Source organism: Furipterus horrens, unplaced genomic scaffold (genome assembly GCF_987537825.1).
Source record: "Furipterus horrens unplaced genomic scaffold, mFurHor1.1.pri manual_scaffold_4, whole genome shotgun sequence".
NCBI classification, from domain to species: domain Eukaryota; kingdom Metazoa; phylum Chordata; class Mammalia; order Chiroptera; family Furipteridae; genus Furipterus; species Furipterus horrens.
Window position 1 is genome coordinate 53,045,479 of NW_028327174.1, and position 16,987 is coordinate 53,062,465.

Below are 16,987 nucleotides of genomic sequence, written 5' to 3' on the forward strand. Positions count from 1 at the left end.
ACAATGTAACACTTAAAAGTCACACCTCACTTCAGCAAGCTCAACAGGCCCCAATAATTCAGGGAGGTACTTAGGAGGAAAATTGTGGAAGAAATCCACCCACACCAAATCTTTTAATAGAATCTTACATTCGTTCACTCACAGCCTTGCCTCAGCTGTCGTGGGTTTCCTTTTTCAAAATAATCTGACCAGATCAAGCCAAATAGAAAAATCGTGTCAATCAGGTTAGTATTAAGAGGCATTATGTCAGAGAAGTAATGATGTGTTTATAATTTTAAGAGGGTTTAGAAACATTTCTCACTCAGATGTCATTTGTAATAAATACATGTTCCTAGGAATCTTTTATAGGAGAATGACAATAAACACTTAGTCCTTCTGCTTTTTTAGCATTGCCCATAGATGTTTTTCTTTCCAGACACATTAGAGGTCCTATAGGAAGAGGAGATTCAGCTGTTAATACATGAGGGGGAAATGGAGAATAAATCTTAATTGTAATACAGTTATAATATGATTTGTGCTGTTCTTAGGTTAGCCCAAACAGAATAGTGAAGCATTTATTTACCTTTTAGTAGTGGAAGTTTTGAATCTAGGAACTGCTTTTTTACCTCTAGTAACTTTAGAAATCAAGCTAATTATATCCGGGAAGAAAAAAGGGCTTGTTTTGTTTTTTCTCTTCTAATTCCAGAAACCCCTCACTGTTGAGAAGGGAATTTCTGGTGCCATTTCTGCCATAGTTCTATGGTCCAGATCTGCCATTTGACATGATTAAAATCAACACCTCTTAAAATATTATTCCTGTCTCATAATTGAGTACCACCTTGATAATCTGAAGTAAATATTAGTTAGAAATTTAAAATGCACATATTTAATTAAATATATGAAAAGCTGAAATTCCAAAGTATTTCTTCTTGGGTCATTTTTAGATTTTATTAACATTGCTAATTTTAAAATTCTCAATCTGGGTTTAAGAAAAGAATAGCATACAGTCTTGGGCGAGTAGTTCAGTTGGTTAGAGCATTGTCATGATACACCAAGTTTGCGGGTTTGATCCCAGGGCAGGGAACATGCAAAAATCAACCAATGAATGCATGAACAAGTGGAACAACAAATCAGTATTTCTCGTTCTTTCTCCCTTCTCTAAAATCAATAAATAAATCTTGTTTTTTTGTTTTTGTTTTTTTAAGAATAACTATTACTATTACTACCTGAATTTTTCTGGATTAATTTTTAAAATGTTGTCATGGTCCAGATTTAGGAGATGCTGTGTATTTAGAGATTTTATTATAATGATATTTAATATAATTCTGGGTGTTTTTAATTAAAATTCACTGTTATCCTTCTTCAACTGTAGATTCTACTGTGAAATGAGGAAAATCATCAGTAGAATTAATTGGGTTCAAAGTATATAAATAATTATGTGGGAAAGGGAAATCAGAGGGTATCCTGGAGGAACTGATTTACCCAAAGGTAATAACATTAAATGAAAGAATTTGAGATTATACAGAGACCACGCTTTCAGCAACTTTGTGATACATAATAAGGGCTCTAAATGCTTGAATGAATAATTACTCTGGACCCAAATGTGCCTTTTATTTAGCTAGTTGTCTGGAAATTGTTTTTAATTTATCACACTTGATATTATTAAATTGCCTTTGATAGTTAAAAAGTAAACTCTATTCCGTGAAATTTTGCTTTGTAAAAATAGTAAGTTAATTGACCTGGCATCATTTAAACCCAACTTTGTTAATTCTAAGCAATTATTTCAGTTTTCAAGTCTTTATAAAGGATTCTTTAGCCAACAAATTAGAGTGTTGGCTAGATTACAGTGTTTTTCCTTTATCTTCCTTCCCCCAGTGCTTCTGCTATGCCCAGATGTTCAAGGTCACTCATGAGATTTGTGCATAATGGGGCAAAAGGTTGGTTAATATGGTCCTATGCTCTCAGTCTCTAGGTAACAGGAGAATTCGAGTGGACGTTGCTGATCAAGCCCAGGATAAAGGTAAGAAAGATGATAGTTCACCTGTTTTGCTACTGTCCTAGGATGAGAAAGCCAGAGGTACCCTTTCCCAGAAAACATTAATAGAGGTAGATAGTGGTAGCCCTACCTTAATCTAGAGCAGTTTTTCTTAACTGAGGATTACTTTGCCCCTAGGGAACATTGGTTGATGTTGGAGATATTTTGGGTTGTCACAGCTGTGGAGAGTGCTACTGACATATAATAGAATCCAGGGACTGATTTATAATGCATAGGACAACCCCCTAAAACAAAGAATTATCTAGTTCAGAATGTTAGTGTTGAGATTGAGAAACCCTGATTGACGAAGGTGAGTGTTAAATATGTAATAAATAGATTAGGTACCCAGCAGCACATTGGACCCAAAAGTGGGCTAATTTATGTATATATCAGGGTTCCTCCTATACAGTAGTTGAGGCAGATAAGCATTAAGCCAATAGGAGTAAATTGAGGAAATACATCACTCAGTTGAGTTGGCGAGTACACTTAAGGGGTCTGAGGTAACTTCATGACTGTGCTGTGGTATGAGCAAGAAATACAGTAAATTGAGGGGAGTTCTGTGCATGCAAAAAATATTGAGCAAATGTTTTTGTGAACTTACTTGTGGGTTTTGTTTAATTTTATATATCTGTAGACAGGGATGATCGTTCTTTTGGCCGAGATAGAAATCGGGATTCTGACAAAACAGATACAGACTGGAGGGCCCGTCCTGCCACAGACAGCTTTGATGACTACCCATCTAGAAGAGGTGATGATAGCTTTGGAGACAGTGAGTTCATTTTTAGTTTTATTAAGTTTTTTTTCTGTATTCCTTTCTCTTTATTTTGGAGACAACTGTTTATGAAGAAATCCAACAGATTCTACAAAGTAAAGTGCTTACATAAACAAGAGTTCAGCAAGATTGATGGGTTAAAAGTGGTATGTAATAAGTCCTCATGTAATGTCATCAATAGGTTCTGCAACTTGTAAGTGAAACAGCATATAATTAAACCAGTTTTACCATGGGCTAATAGATAGAAACAAGAGTTAAGTTCCTATATCATTGGAGAACCTGCTTTACAAATATTGGTTGCATTGCTAGCAGCAAACAGTCAAAATGTAAAGTTTTAAAGATACCTTTTAAAATAACAAAATTCATTCACTTCAAAAATACTAAATGTCTGCCATTTGCTTGATACTGTTTTAAGTTCAGGATAGTCCACTGAACAAAACAGACAGAAATCCTGTCCTCACTCCACATTGTCTATAATGGGGAAGAGACACAATCTGTAAATAAAAGATAATTTAGAGAAGGAGAATAAAGAATGTCATGGGATGGGAGCTGGGTGAATTACAACTTCACATACCACCTAAATCCAACAAAAGCTTTGTAAAACACTTATGGAGAAATTTATGCAACTTTATTAAAATACATGAAGAAATACTTAACACTTTGTATTTTTAAAACAGAAAGAACCTACTGTTTAGCAAAGACATGACTTAAGTAGTGGTTTGTCCATATCATGGATTACTTTATAGCATAACATACATGTAACAACAGGGATAAAAATCAAAACCTATTGAGGAGGGAGCAAAATGTACAAATTTGAAAACACTAGATAGTATTAATACATAAGTTGTAAAAATGTATACATGGTAATTTACCCTTATGATTGTGGATGGAGTCCTTTAGCTATATCTGTAATACTCTGCTTTTAAATTAAGTTTCTATTTGACTGTACCATCAAGTCTTTGTGACTCAACAAAGCCTTGGAGAGAACTACCTAAAGTACTTTATTTAGCATTTATGCAAAAGGTTCTATTGTTAACAAGTAGAAATGACTCTTGAAAGAAAAGACAGACATGCAAGACAAGGGTCCTATTTTGAATCAAGGTCCATGGCTATTTTCTCACCTCAAACTTTGAATTTAGAGCAAGTAGGGTGGATACCAAGAAAGCTGAGTGTGCTGTTATCCAAACCTGCCAAGTTTGTAAAACTAGGTTATGGCCCCAAAGTCAGCTCTGTCAGCATGTTAATCTAGATCCCAGACTATACCAAGAAGTCACCAAGCATTTGTCCCATAAAAGACACTTTGAGGGCTGGACGGGGGAGTATTATACTAAATAATACTGTAAAATCTCAGGAAAAACTTGTATATTTCCTGGCTGTCTTGGTAACAGTATACTAATGTGCTTTTCTTCACTATGGGTCCCTGTTTTCTTAGTGAGTACAAGCTTATAATCCTTTTAATATATCTAAATAAAATTAAGTATAGAGTTCACTGCCTCTCCAGAAATTAAAAACATATTTCAAAATAAACACATGGCAGATTTTTTTGTATGTTTGGTTTTTTAATTTCGTTTCTGATTCTCTTCTGTATACAGCTGTTTTACTAACATTAGCATACCTTTTAATTTACAAAATTTAAACTTACAACGAAATGTCTGTTCACATAGACAAAATGATGCTCTTGCAAAATGAAGTCATTGTTTAAAAGGAAACAGTCATAAAATTAGATCCCTCTTTGGCCTGCATGCATCAATTATTGAACTGAAATGTTTTAAGTTTCACCTTGGCCAATGTGGCTTAGTTGGTTGAAGCCTCATCCTGTAAACCAGGAGTTCACAGGTTCAATTCCTGGTCAGAGCACATACATCTGGGTTCCCAACTCCTTTCAGAAAATTGGAAGATCTAGCAAGTCAGCTGAAGCTAAATAGCCATAACCTTTTTTATAAATGAGTTATACTATCTAGTTTGCCACCTGAGCTCTACCCTTCTTGATACAAATTTCTGGCACTTAGAGGCTTCTGACATTGATATTCAGGTATGTGTGTAATAATATGTTGTGAACCCATTTAGTGATTACATTTCTTATTATTTTTAATGGTTGCTTTTTATGAGTGCCCCCTAATTTAATCTTAAGAGAAAAACATTGCAGTGAACCTCCTGGTATATGTGTCCCATTATTTGCTCAGGAAACATTCCTAGAAATCGTTGGCCCAGAGAGTATACTTAATTTAATATACAATTCTGAAACAACTTTCAGAGTGATTGTACTATTTTTAATTAAACACATCAACAGTGTAGGAATTGACTTTCTCTAAACTTTGCCGATACAGGATGTATCATTTATTTTAATCTTTGCCATTTTGGTAATGGAATATGATGTCCTATTAATTTTAGTTTCCGTTACTTAAGTAAGACAATGGTCCTGTTTTGATCCATTGTCATATGATGCACATATTTTTCTTATTTTCTTTGCCACTGACTTGTGATGTGTATTGATTTTTATGCTAAACTTTTTACGTGGTCCCTGATTGATTCTTTGGAATCAAGGATAGAAGATTCCAACTATTTTATTCTAATGTTTTAATATCAATCTTTAATCCTGGAAATTTATTATAGGATATATTTTTTTCTCCTAACTTCCTTCTAAATTGTTAAATAAATACCAAGAGTACTTTAATGCCATACAAATTCTTCCAAAAATGTAACTTATTTTTACAGAAATGGACACAGCAGCTAATACGAACTTACAAAACCAAATTGACCTAATGGGCTATCATGTTTCTTTAGTGTCAAAAAGAAAAAGACATAATGTTACCTGTCTCTCTTCCCTCTAGAGTACCGAGATCGTTACGATTCAGACCGATACCGTGATGGTTATCGGGACAGTTACCGTGATGGCCCACGTCGGGATATGGATCGATATGGTGGCCGGGATCGTTATGATGACAGAGGCAGCAGAGACTACGATAGAGGTCATTATAAAACACCATTAAATTAAACTGCTTTCTTTTAAGAATTTCTTTCTTGCATTTTTTCCCTCCAGTGTGGTGATCACAGTTTGGGGTGTATTTATTTACAGGCTATGATTCCAGGGTAGGCAGTGGCAGAAGAGCATTTGGTAGTGGATACCGTAGGGATGATGACTACAGAGGAGGAGGGGACCGCTATGAGGACAGATATGACAGGCGTGATGATCGGTCATGGAGCTCCAGAGATGATTACTCTCGGGATGATTACAGGCGTGATGATAGAGGTAATCATTTTCTTTTGCTTGCTTGATGGGGCAGACCACTGAACAAACTGATTAGAAATTTCTCAGTTATGTTCGAACCCTGTAAGTGGGCACCAACAGAATTTACACATTTTAAAAGATGCAGCAGAGCATAATGGAAAGAGCATTGGATACAGATGACGTAATAGAAATAAAGCAAAGTCTAGTTGTAGCATATAGACTTCTCAGTTAAAATTTATTGAGGAAACAAAGTAGTAAAGGGAAAAAAACATTGTCAGATATTTTTATGGTGTGATCTCATTTAATAAACTACACTTAATTAGATGGTGTTAGTCCCATCTTTCATTTTTATTTTTTATTTTTAAAGATTTTATTTAGTTTTGGAGAGGGGGGGAAGTGAGAAAGAAAGAGAGGGAGAGAAACACAGATGTGAGAAACATCTTTGTCTCTCGCATGCCCCCAGCTGGGCACCTTGCCTGAAACCCAGGCATATGTCCTGACTGAGAATCGAACCGGCAACCCTTTGATTCGTTGGCTGGCACTCAATCCACTGAGCCACACCAGCTAGGGCCCCGTCTTTCTAATGAAGGCAGTAATGCAGTCTCATAGCCAGTAATTGGGAGTATGGGTTTAAAAACCAAGTGTCGCTGATTTGAAGGCCATTATTAATTATCATAGTAATTATATTTATTAATAAATGGTGAGATGTTAGTGTACCTGTTCTAAAATTATATTCCTAATTTATAACATTTATATAAAACTTTGTGTTATAAATCTGACCCCTCAAAAAATATTACTAAATGGCCACCATTTGTGTTCTATCTTTAGTGATATCATCAAAAAAGTAAGATATCTGACCAAGAATTTTTCTCCTTATTTTTAGGAGCAACCCTAACCTTTTAACATCCCTTTGTCAGCCCTGACTTGGTGCCAAGCACTTTATATACATCATTGCCAGCAATCCCCCAAATAATGAAGGTAGACCTGGACAACTAATAAAATGTAGTGGGGTGACAAAAGTCATCAGAGAGATATGAAATTCCACTTGAGTAAAGTTTTTCCTCCCTCAAACAAAACCACAAAACAAAAATAACATTTTCAGTCTTTTCTACAAAACTTTTAATTTATTCTTAAAAACGTTTCTGTTATGTTTCCATGCAAGAAACGTAGAAACAATAGTGACATTTGTTGAGCATTTACTCTGCATCAGCAATGAGCTGAATTCTCATACAAATATTACAGAATTCTAAGAATTCAATCTGGTATAGATAGGTGCAATTATCATCTTCACTTTACTAGTGAGAAAAGTGAAGGTTCATATGTGGGCCTCAGGTTCTCTGTGACTTCTGACCTGTTTTTCTCAAGCCATTTTTTTCCTCCCGCAATAACTGTACACCTGATTTTTTTCCCTGGTGACTTTACCCCCTCCACCCTCTCTGACCTGCCCCCCTGTCTCCCAAGTAACTGCCACTGCCTTTGTTCAGATTTCATTGCTATACCCACATTACTAACAGATTTCCCTGCCTCGCTTCATTCTTCACACTGGCCCAAATTGTCTTTGCGGAACAAGATCTAATTAAATTGTTCTCCCTCTTTTAAAAACCTTCCTAGTCCCAGTCCTGGCTGGTGTTACTCAGCCGGTTGGAGCATCATCCCATAACTGAAGGGTTGCACATTCAATTCCCAGTCAGGGCACGTACCTAGGTTGTGGGTTTGATCCCTGGTTCAGGCGTATAAGATCCCTGGTTCAGATGCATATGGGAGGCAACCAATTGATGTTTCTCTCAAAAGCAATGAAAAAAACGTCCTTGGGTGAGGATTAAAAATTTAAAATAAAACCTTCCTAGTTTCACCATGGTCTGAAAGGTACCTCCTTGTCTGTACCTCTGATATCTAAGTACCTTCACTGTTCTGCCTACAGTTGACCTCTTCAGTTCTGTCTCCCATCCCTTCCACATCTGTCCTGTTAGGTGGATGCTGACTGAGTGTTCAAGACTCAGGTTTTAGAACTTGGAAGGCTTCACAGGCTCCCTCAAACGCCATCCCAGTCTTACAATTTTTCATATGAATAAATCTGTTTTGTAGACCTTAGCATACTGTATTCTTTTTAACTTTGATCCTCCCACCACATCGGGCCTCTTGCTGACAGAAACTGAAAACTTTCCGAGCATTGAATTCTTCCCTTAGCAAGGTTTCTGAAATATAGGTGCAGAAGTGACTTGTTGAGTAGATAAATAAATGGAAGTTAAAGGGAGCAGAGCAGTAAGAGTTACTTCAATAATACAAATTTTAACTATTGGTAAGTGTAAAGATGTGTATGGGAATGATAAATACCAAGTTCAGCTTTGTGGTTATGAGAAGACAGGGCAGCTAGGCGTGTCATCAGAGGCTCAGGCTTCAGTTGTTTTCATAGTGTTTTACTACTTCAGCCAGGTGGTTGGTACACGCAGGCTTTCTCTACTTTCTGTGTCTTTTGTATGTCTGGAACATTTATGATAAACACTGAATTTGAGAAACACAGTTTCCTTGAAACATTCAAGTTTATCTTGAAATATGCTGTCAACTTGAATCCAGGAAGAAATCAAACTCCCCTAGAGTTGATATTCAGATGTTCAGTGTTGCATGCGTTGCCATATGAAGCACTGTCAAACTTATACAGAGTTACACATAGAAGACTAGAATCTGCCCTATGATATTGTTACAAGCTCTTAACCTACTGATGTCGTCCATCTCCCAGACCACATTTTTTAGCAAGATACTTTCATCCAGTAGTTTATTGTAGTTGAGAATTTCTTCCCCGATAATAGTCATCATGATAAATGATTGGTTTACCATGTAAATTGTTACCATTTTTGGTCTTTCCCTTAGTCTGGTAATGCATCATGTATGTAGTGGTGGAAAGATTGATTAGACTTGGTTATTTAAACCACCCATTTTCTAATCTCCCTTCTTACCATCTCTGCTAAATTGCCCAGGCCACTAATCTGAATCCCATCTAAGGAGCTGCTTGGGAATCTGGCTTTCAACCATCAGCTTCTGATTTTGAAAACCTATTACTTAGAGTTTTATTTAACTTAGGTCCCCCCCAAAGACCCAAACTGAATCTAAAGCCTCGGAGCACTCCTAAGGAAGATGATTCCTCTGCTAGCACCTCCCAGTCCAGTCGAGCAGCCTCTATCTTTGGAGGGGCAAAGCCTGTTGACACGGCTGCTAGAGAACGAGAAGTAGAAGAGCGGCTGCAGAAGGAACAAGAGAAATTGCAGCGGCAGCTGGATGAGCCAAAACTAGAACGGCGACCTCGGGAGAGGTGAGGTTATCTTCAATGCATTTCCCATCTTTGAATCCAGTAGTTCTAAATTGGGGCATTGCATTCCCACAGGACACTTGGGAAATTTGTGTGGGTGATACTGGTTGTCATTTTTCAGCATTCAGTGTACATAGGCTGGGGTTGCCACGTGGTCTGTAGTATATGGACAGTTTAGCCCTATTAAAAGTCATTTCCTATCCTACAATTTTTAAAAGGCCTACTTGGTTGAACCTGCAACCAGTATAAATTGGTGGCACTTAAATACAGGACTCAGCAAATTGTGATCTGGGCCTATCTTTATAAATAAAGATATATCTGGGCCTTTAAGAAGACTTTGCAAACCCTGCTTTATTATATAAAGTAAAACCACACCATGGTGAGGTGAGTGGATTTAGATATTTTCAATTTACTAGGAATAAAGTAGAGAGAAAATGTTTTCACTTATGTAAGTGTGGGCTGTGAACTATTTTTCATTTATTTTTACTTGTGTGTATGTTGGTTGTACTATCAAGTGTTACTTCAGGATCCTAAGAGTCATTACAGAATATTTATTACTAAAAGTGACATTCGCTCTAATAGAGTAGAAATCTCCTATAACAGTGTTCTGGAAAACTAGGTCTAGTTTTGAATGACTTGCAGAATTGTGTTACCAGTAAGTTTGTAGATTATTAGGGGGATGGTCTGAACCCTAGCTGATGCTTGCTGAAGTAAATAGAACCAAAGTGTTGTCCTTTTTTTTTTTTTTTTAAGGTTTTATTTATTTTTTAGAGAGGGAGGGAGAGGGGGAGAGAAATACCAGTGTGTGGTTGCCTCTTGCATGTCCCCAAATGGGGACCTGGCCTGCAACCCAGGCATGTGCCCTGACTGAGAATCGAACCAGCGACCCTTTGGTTTGCAGGCTGGCATTCAGTCCACTCAGCTACACCAGCCAGGGTGGAGCCAAAGTGTCTTAATGTGTGCAGCTTTCAAATGGCTGAGGAAGAGAGAGGGATGCACACACCTGCGCATAGATAGAGCAGGTGTGATAAAATATTAATAAGTGGTGGTTCTTGAGGGGTCAGCGTGGGCCCAAGGTGGCCTTCACAGAGCTGGACATAATGTTTGTTTGTTTGTTTGTTTGTTTGTTTGTTTTAATTTCTTATACAGACACCCAAGCTGGCGAAGTGAAGAAACTCAGGAACGGGAACGGTCAAGGACAGGAAGTGAGTCATCACAGACTGGGACCTCAGCCACATCTGGCAGAAGTAAGTCAGACCGGGTTGGGTATTGTAGTATTGCCCTCTTCTGTAATCTGTCCATGACCAAATTATGCAGAGACTTTGGAGTGTTAGCTTGAGTCATGGACTCTGGGTTATCTTGGATTGATCTGAGTTTTACATCTCCTGCTCTGAAAAATCTGAGAAATGGGCACCAGAGGGAGACTTAGGTGATCTATTTAATAATATTCCACTGAAGAGTATATAGGCTGTTAACATTTGCCCCTTCATTTTATGTGTTGACATCTCAGAGTTTTATTTATTCAGAGCAGTCATAGTCCTGCAGATCTCTGAACTGCTCCCGGGACCAGGCTTTTTTTTATGTCATGTATAGCCAAACAGTGTCTCAGGTGATGATATTCTGCTCTTTATCCTTCCTTCCTTACTGGAATTTACTGATTGGGCACAAGCATGGGTTAGTGTTTTGGAAACTGAATGGTTCAGTTGTAACACCTCCCTTCCCTTATTGTGAGCCTGTATTTTTTAAGACTTCTCCTCCCACCTCTGAGTTGATCTGTGCTTGAGCATTTCAAACATGGCTCAAGGCTGGGATGATTTGGAAATAGTCATCCATGTGTGCTAGACATTTTCTGGAAATTATTCATACTGGAGTACACTCTTAGTAACAGGATGTGATGCCTCTTTGTACTCAGGAGTATGTTGGTTGGATTGATTTGTATCACTGCCTCTGAAGAGCTTGCACTTAAAATGTAAAAAGGATCTGACAAAATAAGCTGGTTTTGAGGAGACATTTGGTGCTTCAGAAAGAAAGAAAAAATCCATGAGTATGTTCTAGTTTTCACAAATGTAAAAATTTGTATCATGTTTTGTTATATAGTTTGTGTGTGTTGAGCCTCTTGGTCAATGGTTTCTGGAGTTTGAGGTTTATATATATATAATTCTCCAAGTATGACCATTTTAACCCTGAGACTTGAAAGGCTATAAGCTAAAATACTTATTTCTTGGAAAGGTCAGATGGCTATCCTTGGAGAGTCATTTTTCCTATTTCTCTTGCAACAGAAAAACATTTTCTCAAAGTGACATTTGGAAACCACTGGCTTAATTTTGGGAGCCAAATTAGAGTCGGTATTTGAGAAAAATGATAGAAAGCAGTAAGTGTGGATGTGGACCATTTCCCACTCTGTTGAAATCCTAATAGATGGTTGTAACATTAAGCCTTTTTTTTCTGATAATTTGACCTTCCAACTCTGACTTCACAGATGTGCGAAGGAGAGAGAGTGAGAAGTCTCTAGAAAATGAAACATTCAGTAAGGAGGAAGACTGTCACTCTCCGACTTCCAAGCCTTCCAAACCTGAACAGCCTCTAAAGGTAATGCCAGCCCCTCCACCAAAGGAGAATGCTTGGGTGAAGCGAAGTTCTAACCCTCCTGCTCGATCTCAGAGCTCAGACACAGAGCAGCAATCCCCTACAAGGTGAGTCAGCTTGGAAAAATAGCAGTTGGTTAGCTGTAGAATCTTTAATATTGTGATTTCACGGTATAACCAGGTAGCTCAGTTGGTTAGAATATCATCCTGATTGATACATCATGGTCGAGGGTTCGATCCCCAGTCAGGGTACACACAACAATCAACCAATAAATGTAGAAGTGGGACAACAAATTGATGATTCATTCTCTCTCTCTCTCTCTCTCTCTCTCTCTCTTAAGTCAATAAACTAAAAAAAAAAAATTAATATTGTGATGTCATGATGGAAAGTGTCCTGTGGGAAGCTGGCCTTAGATAGCATCTTACACAGTCTCTTGTAGTTCAGATGTGGTGACATACTAGAGCTAACTCATAAGCGCCAGTTGTTCCATTTTCTAGAGTTTTGATAGCTGGTTGACATCACTTTGGTTACTCAAAATCTGCAAGTGCTGTAAATCAGAACTCACAGTGGCCACATGTTGGCAATATATCCTCAGGGGTTACTTTACTTCCCTAAGTCTTAGGATCCTCGTTTGTAATATAGAGAATAAATTAACCTTGTGTGATGGTGGTGATTTTAAAGAACACAACACCTAGTGCTCAAGTAATTGCTTTTGTTGTCTTTCCCATAGTTTAATGTCCACAGCGTTAAGTATGTATTTTTGGTTCTCTGTAAGGCTTACTGCATTTGGGAGAGTGATTATAGTTTCTTATCTCTTCCTTCCTTAAGACAGCTGATGATGTGATTACATGTTTTCCTTCTAGTGGTGGGGGCAAAGTACTTCCAGCTCAACCATCTGAGGAAGGACCAGCAAGGAAAGGTAAGACCAAAGGGGGAATAGGTTTTTTCACCTAGAGGTCTAAATTTAAAGGCCTATAAAGAAGTCATGAAATACTTACCTTCGATGTATTTTGCACCGGTTTTGTGTTAAAGGTTCTTAGGTTGTCTGCCTTTTCTTGCCAGTAGAGGGCAGGAGTCGTCTCTTTGGAGAAGGCATGGAGCCCTGCCCTTTCCTGGTAGAACATTTCTCTGAAAGTCCAGGAGAGACTAGAAAGGAAATTACCATGCTGGGTACAGATTAGAAATGTCACCATCTGCAAGGCCAAGGTCACTACATAGCATCGTAGTTTTTATTGCCACTTTGCTTTTCATGATGGCATAACTCTACAGTGGAACTTTATAGTGGATCTTGTTGGGTGGGTAGGTGTGATATATATAAGAGTACGTGGGAAGAAAGGCTTAGGAAGGAAGTCTGGGTTGGGGTGAGTCTTAATTTCCCTCAGTACATATGAGCATTTTTCTCCAGCCCTTAGGAAACCCAGGAGAGGGAGAGTAATTACTTTATTTGCCTTCAATTTATTTTTGCATCTCTACTCAAGCAGATGAAAATAAAGTGGATGGGGTGAGTGTCCCAAAAAGCCAAAGTGGGAACTCCAGCCGTGGTCCAGGAGATGGAGGGAACAAAGACCACTGGAAGGAGTCAGATAGGTATGCATTGTCTCTCTTTTTGTCTGTAACTTTTGTCCGATGCTGGACACACATGTCTTTATAATTAAGTTCTTGGTTCTCTAAGCATTGCCAGTATCTACTGTGAACAAACCAAAGTCAGCCAATATATAGATAGTTACAAGTCTGAGAATCTAAATAAACAAATATCCATACAGCAAGGACTGTTGACTAGAGGTGCCTGTTGAGTGCCTCAAAACTGCTATGGAGGCCCTGGCTGCTGTGGCTCAGTGGATTGAGCGTCGGCCTGCGAGCCAAGTGTCGCTGGTTTGATTCCCAGCCAGGGCACATGACTAGGTTGCACATCAGGTCCCCAGTTGGGGGTGCGAGTGAGAGGCTACCACACAGTAAAAAAAAAAAAAACTGCCCTGGATGATGGGAGTGTTCTTTCTTAAAGATGTGGTCTTATACTCACATCTCTGCAGGAAAGATGGCAAAAGGGATCAAGACTCCCGATCTGCACCTGAGCCAAAGAAACCTGAAGAAAATCCAGCCTCCGTAAGTGTCAACAGCTTGCCCTCAGCTTCCCTTAGCTTTTCCTGTTAAACCTCCCTTATATTTAGGGCTGCAAACAGAGTGGTTGGAAGTAAGGCACTGCTGCTCATTTGAAATGGTGAACGTTTAAATTAGTGTTTTTCTTTATTCGTACCTTTTTCTTTTTTCCATTTTTTTAATTGTTCTGTTACAGTTGTCCCATTTTTCCCCCATTGCTCTCCCCTGCCCCGCCCTCCCCCCTCTCCCACAGTCAATCCCCACCCTGTTGTCCATGTCCACGGGTCATTTATACATGTTCCTTTACTAGTCCTTTCCCCTTCTTTCCCCTTTCTCCCCCTCCCCCCTCCCCTCTAGTTGCTGTTAGTCTGTTCCTTGTCTCCATGCTCTGGTTCTATTTTGTTCATACCTTTCACTACTGTCATCCCCTTGTCAAGATAAGAGTGTGTTTGTGTGACTTGGAAAAGAACATGTGCCTCTGACAGCTCTCCCTAGCTGTGGAAAATGCTAATGAGCAAGCAAGTGGTCATGGTCTGAACTAAAGTATCAGTATCCTGTTTCCTGGATTTTGATGTGAGAATTCAAGGCCTTGGTTGTTTTATGACTCTTGTCTGTTATAGAAGTTCAGTTCTGCAAGCAAGTATGCTGCTCTTTCAGTTGACGGTGAAGATGAAAACGAGGAAGAAGATTACACCGAATAGACCTCTACATCCTGTGCTTTCTCCGAGTCTCTCTCTACCATGGAACACCGAGAGCAAATCAAACCTCTATCCAGACAAGATAAAATAAAACTCACCGTCTCCTGGAGACCTTTCTTAACTTTTTTTTTAAACAATGAAATGAAATGAAAATCTTTTGCATGCTGCTGCAGCCTTTAAAGTATTGAACTAACTGGAGAATCACCAATATAGCCAGAGAGAAAGACATATTTTAACGGAAAAGTTGTGCGGTTTTATACACATGCAGTTGGCTGTGTGATAGTGCCTAGGGGCCTCCTCTTAGGAAAATGGCAGTGACAGTGATGCAATGTCTGGAATCTGATTGGGCAGTAGAGCAGGTATGAAGAAGAGTATGAGATTCTTTAATTCTTATTATTCTAATGTGGCATATATGAATTCTCAGACATCTAAATAAATTCACCATTCTTGGAAAGATAGGTTTAGTCTCTGAAATTTTAGTCTCCAGGAGGCTGCCAGCCCCTCCTCTTATTTAATTCTGAGTTACTGGGGCCAGCCTAGGGGGAATTCCTTCATTTTTACCCCCCAGGGGGGTAGCTGGGAGTGAGTCTACAGGCCACTAAAAAATAGGACTGCTTGGTGACCAAAATAAGTGGGGGAATTGTGGTTTGAAAAGAAGCTTTGGGGAGGTAATGAATTACTTTGCACCAGTCATAGGGAAAAATAGTATGACCTCCAAAAACATCAATAGTTACTTCCTGCAGCAGGAAGCACTTAGGGGGTATGGGAATTCCCAAGTCTCTTCCATGTCCTAGTTTTGCCCTTTCTTAAACATTATCCTTTGAGAAAGTTCAGCTGTATCTACATTCTGTTGAACTCTTGAAGCTACAAATTTAGACTCATCTTTTGTTCCTCATGCTCTTTCCTGTTACCTCCCCAAAAACAGCTTCGGTTTAAGTCACATACCCAGTCTCCTAGGCATTGTGTGTCAGCTCCTGGGAGCTGTCAAATGAGGAATCACTGCTTTTCTCAAGTAAATCTTGGCTTCTTTGTCTTTTGACTCTCCTATTCATTCCTGCTCCTGCTTCTTTGACCCCTTTTACACCTCAGAAAACTAGAATTAATGGTCTTAGGTGGTGAGTGAGGGTGGATAAATAGGGACAGTTAAATTGGGAGCCTTTCTTATCACCTTGATTGGGGCTTTTTATTTTGTGGGTGGGTTGTCTTTGGTTTTCTTTTTTTGTTTTGTTTTGTTTTGGTGGGGGTTTTTTTGTTGTTTTGGTTTTTTTTTTTTTATAAGTTTTCTTCTCTCCACTGAAATCCCACACCAGTGTTTGGATTTATAATGTGGCCTAGACCAATGTGTGGTTTTGTTTTGTTTTTCTTTTTGGCTTCCCTTGAGAATAAATGATAATGGAGAGAACTATTAACAAGGTCCTGGTTTCTCTTGCAACACAATAGCTTGACTTGCGTGCTTTTATGTGCACCTTTGTACTGTCAGCTCAGTAGGTGGTATCTTTATGGGCAGTATTTGTTCCTACAGAGAAATTACACCTTGGTCTCTTGTTTATAAGCCCTTCTCCCATCAATCCTAGATGAGACCCTGTCCAGCCACACCAGGGGTGTTGGTTTATGCGTGCGCAGTGGGCATAATGAATCATTTACCCAGTGATATAAAAGACATACCAAGTGAAGTAACCTTAATAATTGGCTTGGATGGCTAGTAGCTAGGAAGTGGCTTTTAGGAAGATACCCAAGGTTGAAAGGGTTTTTTGTGTTGTTTTTTTTTAACGATTTGCTGTAGATGATGAAAAGGTAGGTTTGCCTTCTTCAAGTCTATGCCTTTCAAATAGTTGTATCCAAAAAAGCATTTTTGTCCCAGTCCCCTACCTTGTCCCCCTGTGAAAACAGAAATGGATTTATGTCCCACTCCTCAACACATGTAAAATTTGTACAAAAATATCTTCTATGAAAATGATTTGTAATCTGTAGACTTACTACTTGGGAGATGTCTTGAGATGTGAATCCCATCCTTTGGGTTGTGGGTTTTTTTGTTTTCTCCAAATAAATCTAATCTTTAAAGTTCATTTTAATGCTGAAATTCTTTGCCAATACATTCCATAATACATTCCGTGCTCTCAGTCCCTTTGTTTTTTCCTCCCCGCTGACAGCCCACTACCCTGCCTTCCCACCTCTGATTGGGTGCCATTTTGTGCAAGTATAGAGGGTGGGGTTACAAGGGGAATCTTCATTGAGGCCCAGGAACTGGGAATTCACATCAACTCCCCTCCAGCATTTTTTTGCCTGA

General features: G+C 38.7%; 1 protein-coding gene across 2 annotated transcripts in view; it reads left to right on the forward strand.

Annotated features, from left to right (window-relative positions):
- EIF4B (eukaryotic translation initiation factor 4B) overlaps window positions 1-15,154 on the forward strand; it is a 28,047-nt gene extending 12,893 nt beyond the window's left edge. The window contains exons 5-15 of one of the 2 annotated variants that reach the window (XM_090273231.1): window positions 1,945-1,999; window positions 2,649-2,783; window positions 5,618-5,755; window positions 5,863-6,036; window positions 9,094-9,322; window positions 10,469-10,566; window positions 11,799-12,012; window positions 12,769-12,824; window positions 13,384-13,492; window positions 13,936-14,008; window positions 14,623-15,154. In XM_090273231.1, coding sequence (XP_090129357.1) covers window positions 1,945-1,999; window positions 2,649-2,783; window positions 5,618-5,755; window positions 5,863-6,036; window positions 9,094-9,322; window positions 10,469-10,566; window positions 11,799-12,012; window positions 12,769-12,824; window positions 13,384-13,492; window positions 13,936-14,008; window positions 14,623-14,703 — 1,362 coding nt within the window. In that variant the 3' untranslated portion in view covers window positions 14,704-15,154. The remainder of the gene's footprint in view (window positions 1-1,944; window positions 2,000-2,648; window positions 2,784-5,617; window positions 5,756-5,862; window positions 6,037-9,093; window positions 9,323-10,468; window positions 10,567-11,798; window positions 12,013-12,768; window positions 12,825-13,383; window positions 13,493-13,935; window positions 14,009-14,622) is intronic. The other variant, XM_090273232.1, reaches the window with a different exon arrangement.
- Window positions 15,155-16,987: the final 1,833 nt, after the last annotated feature.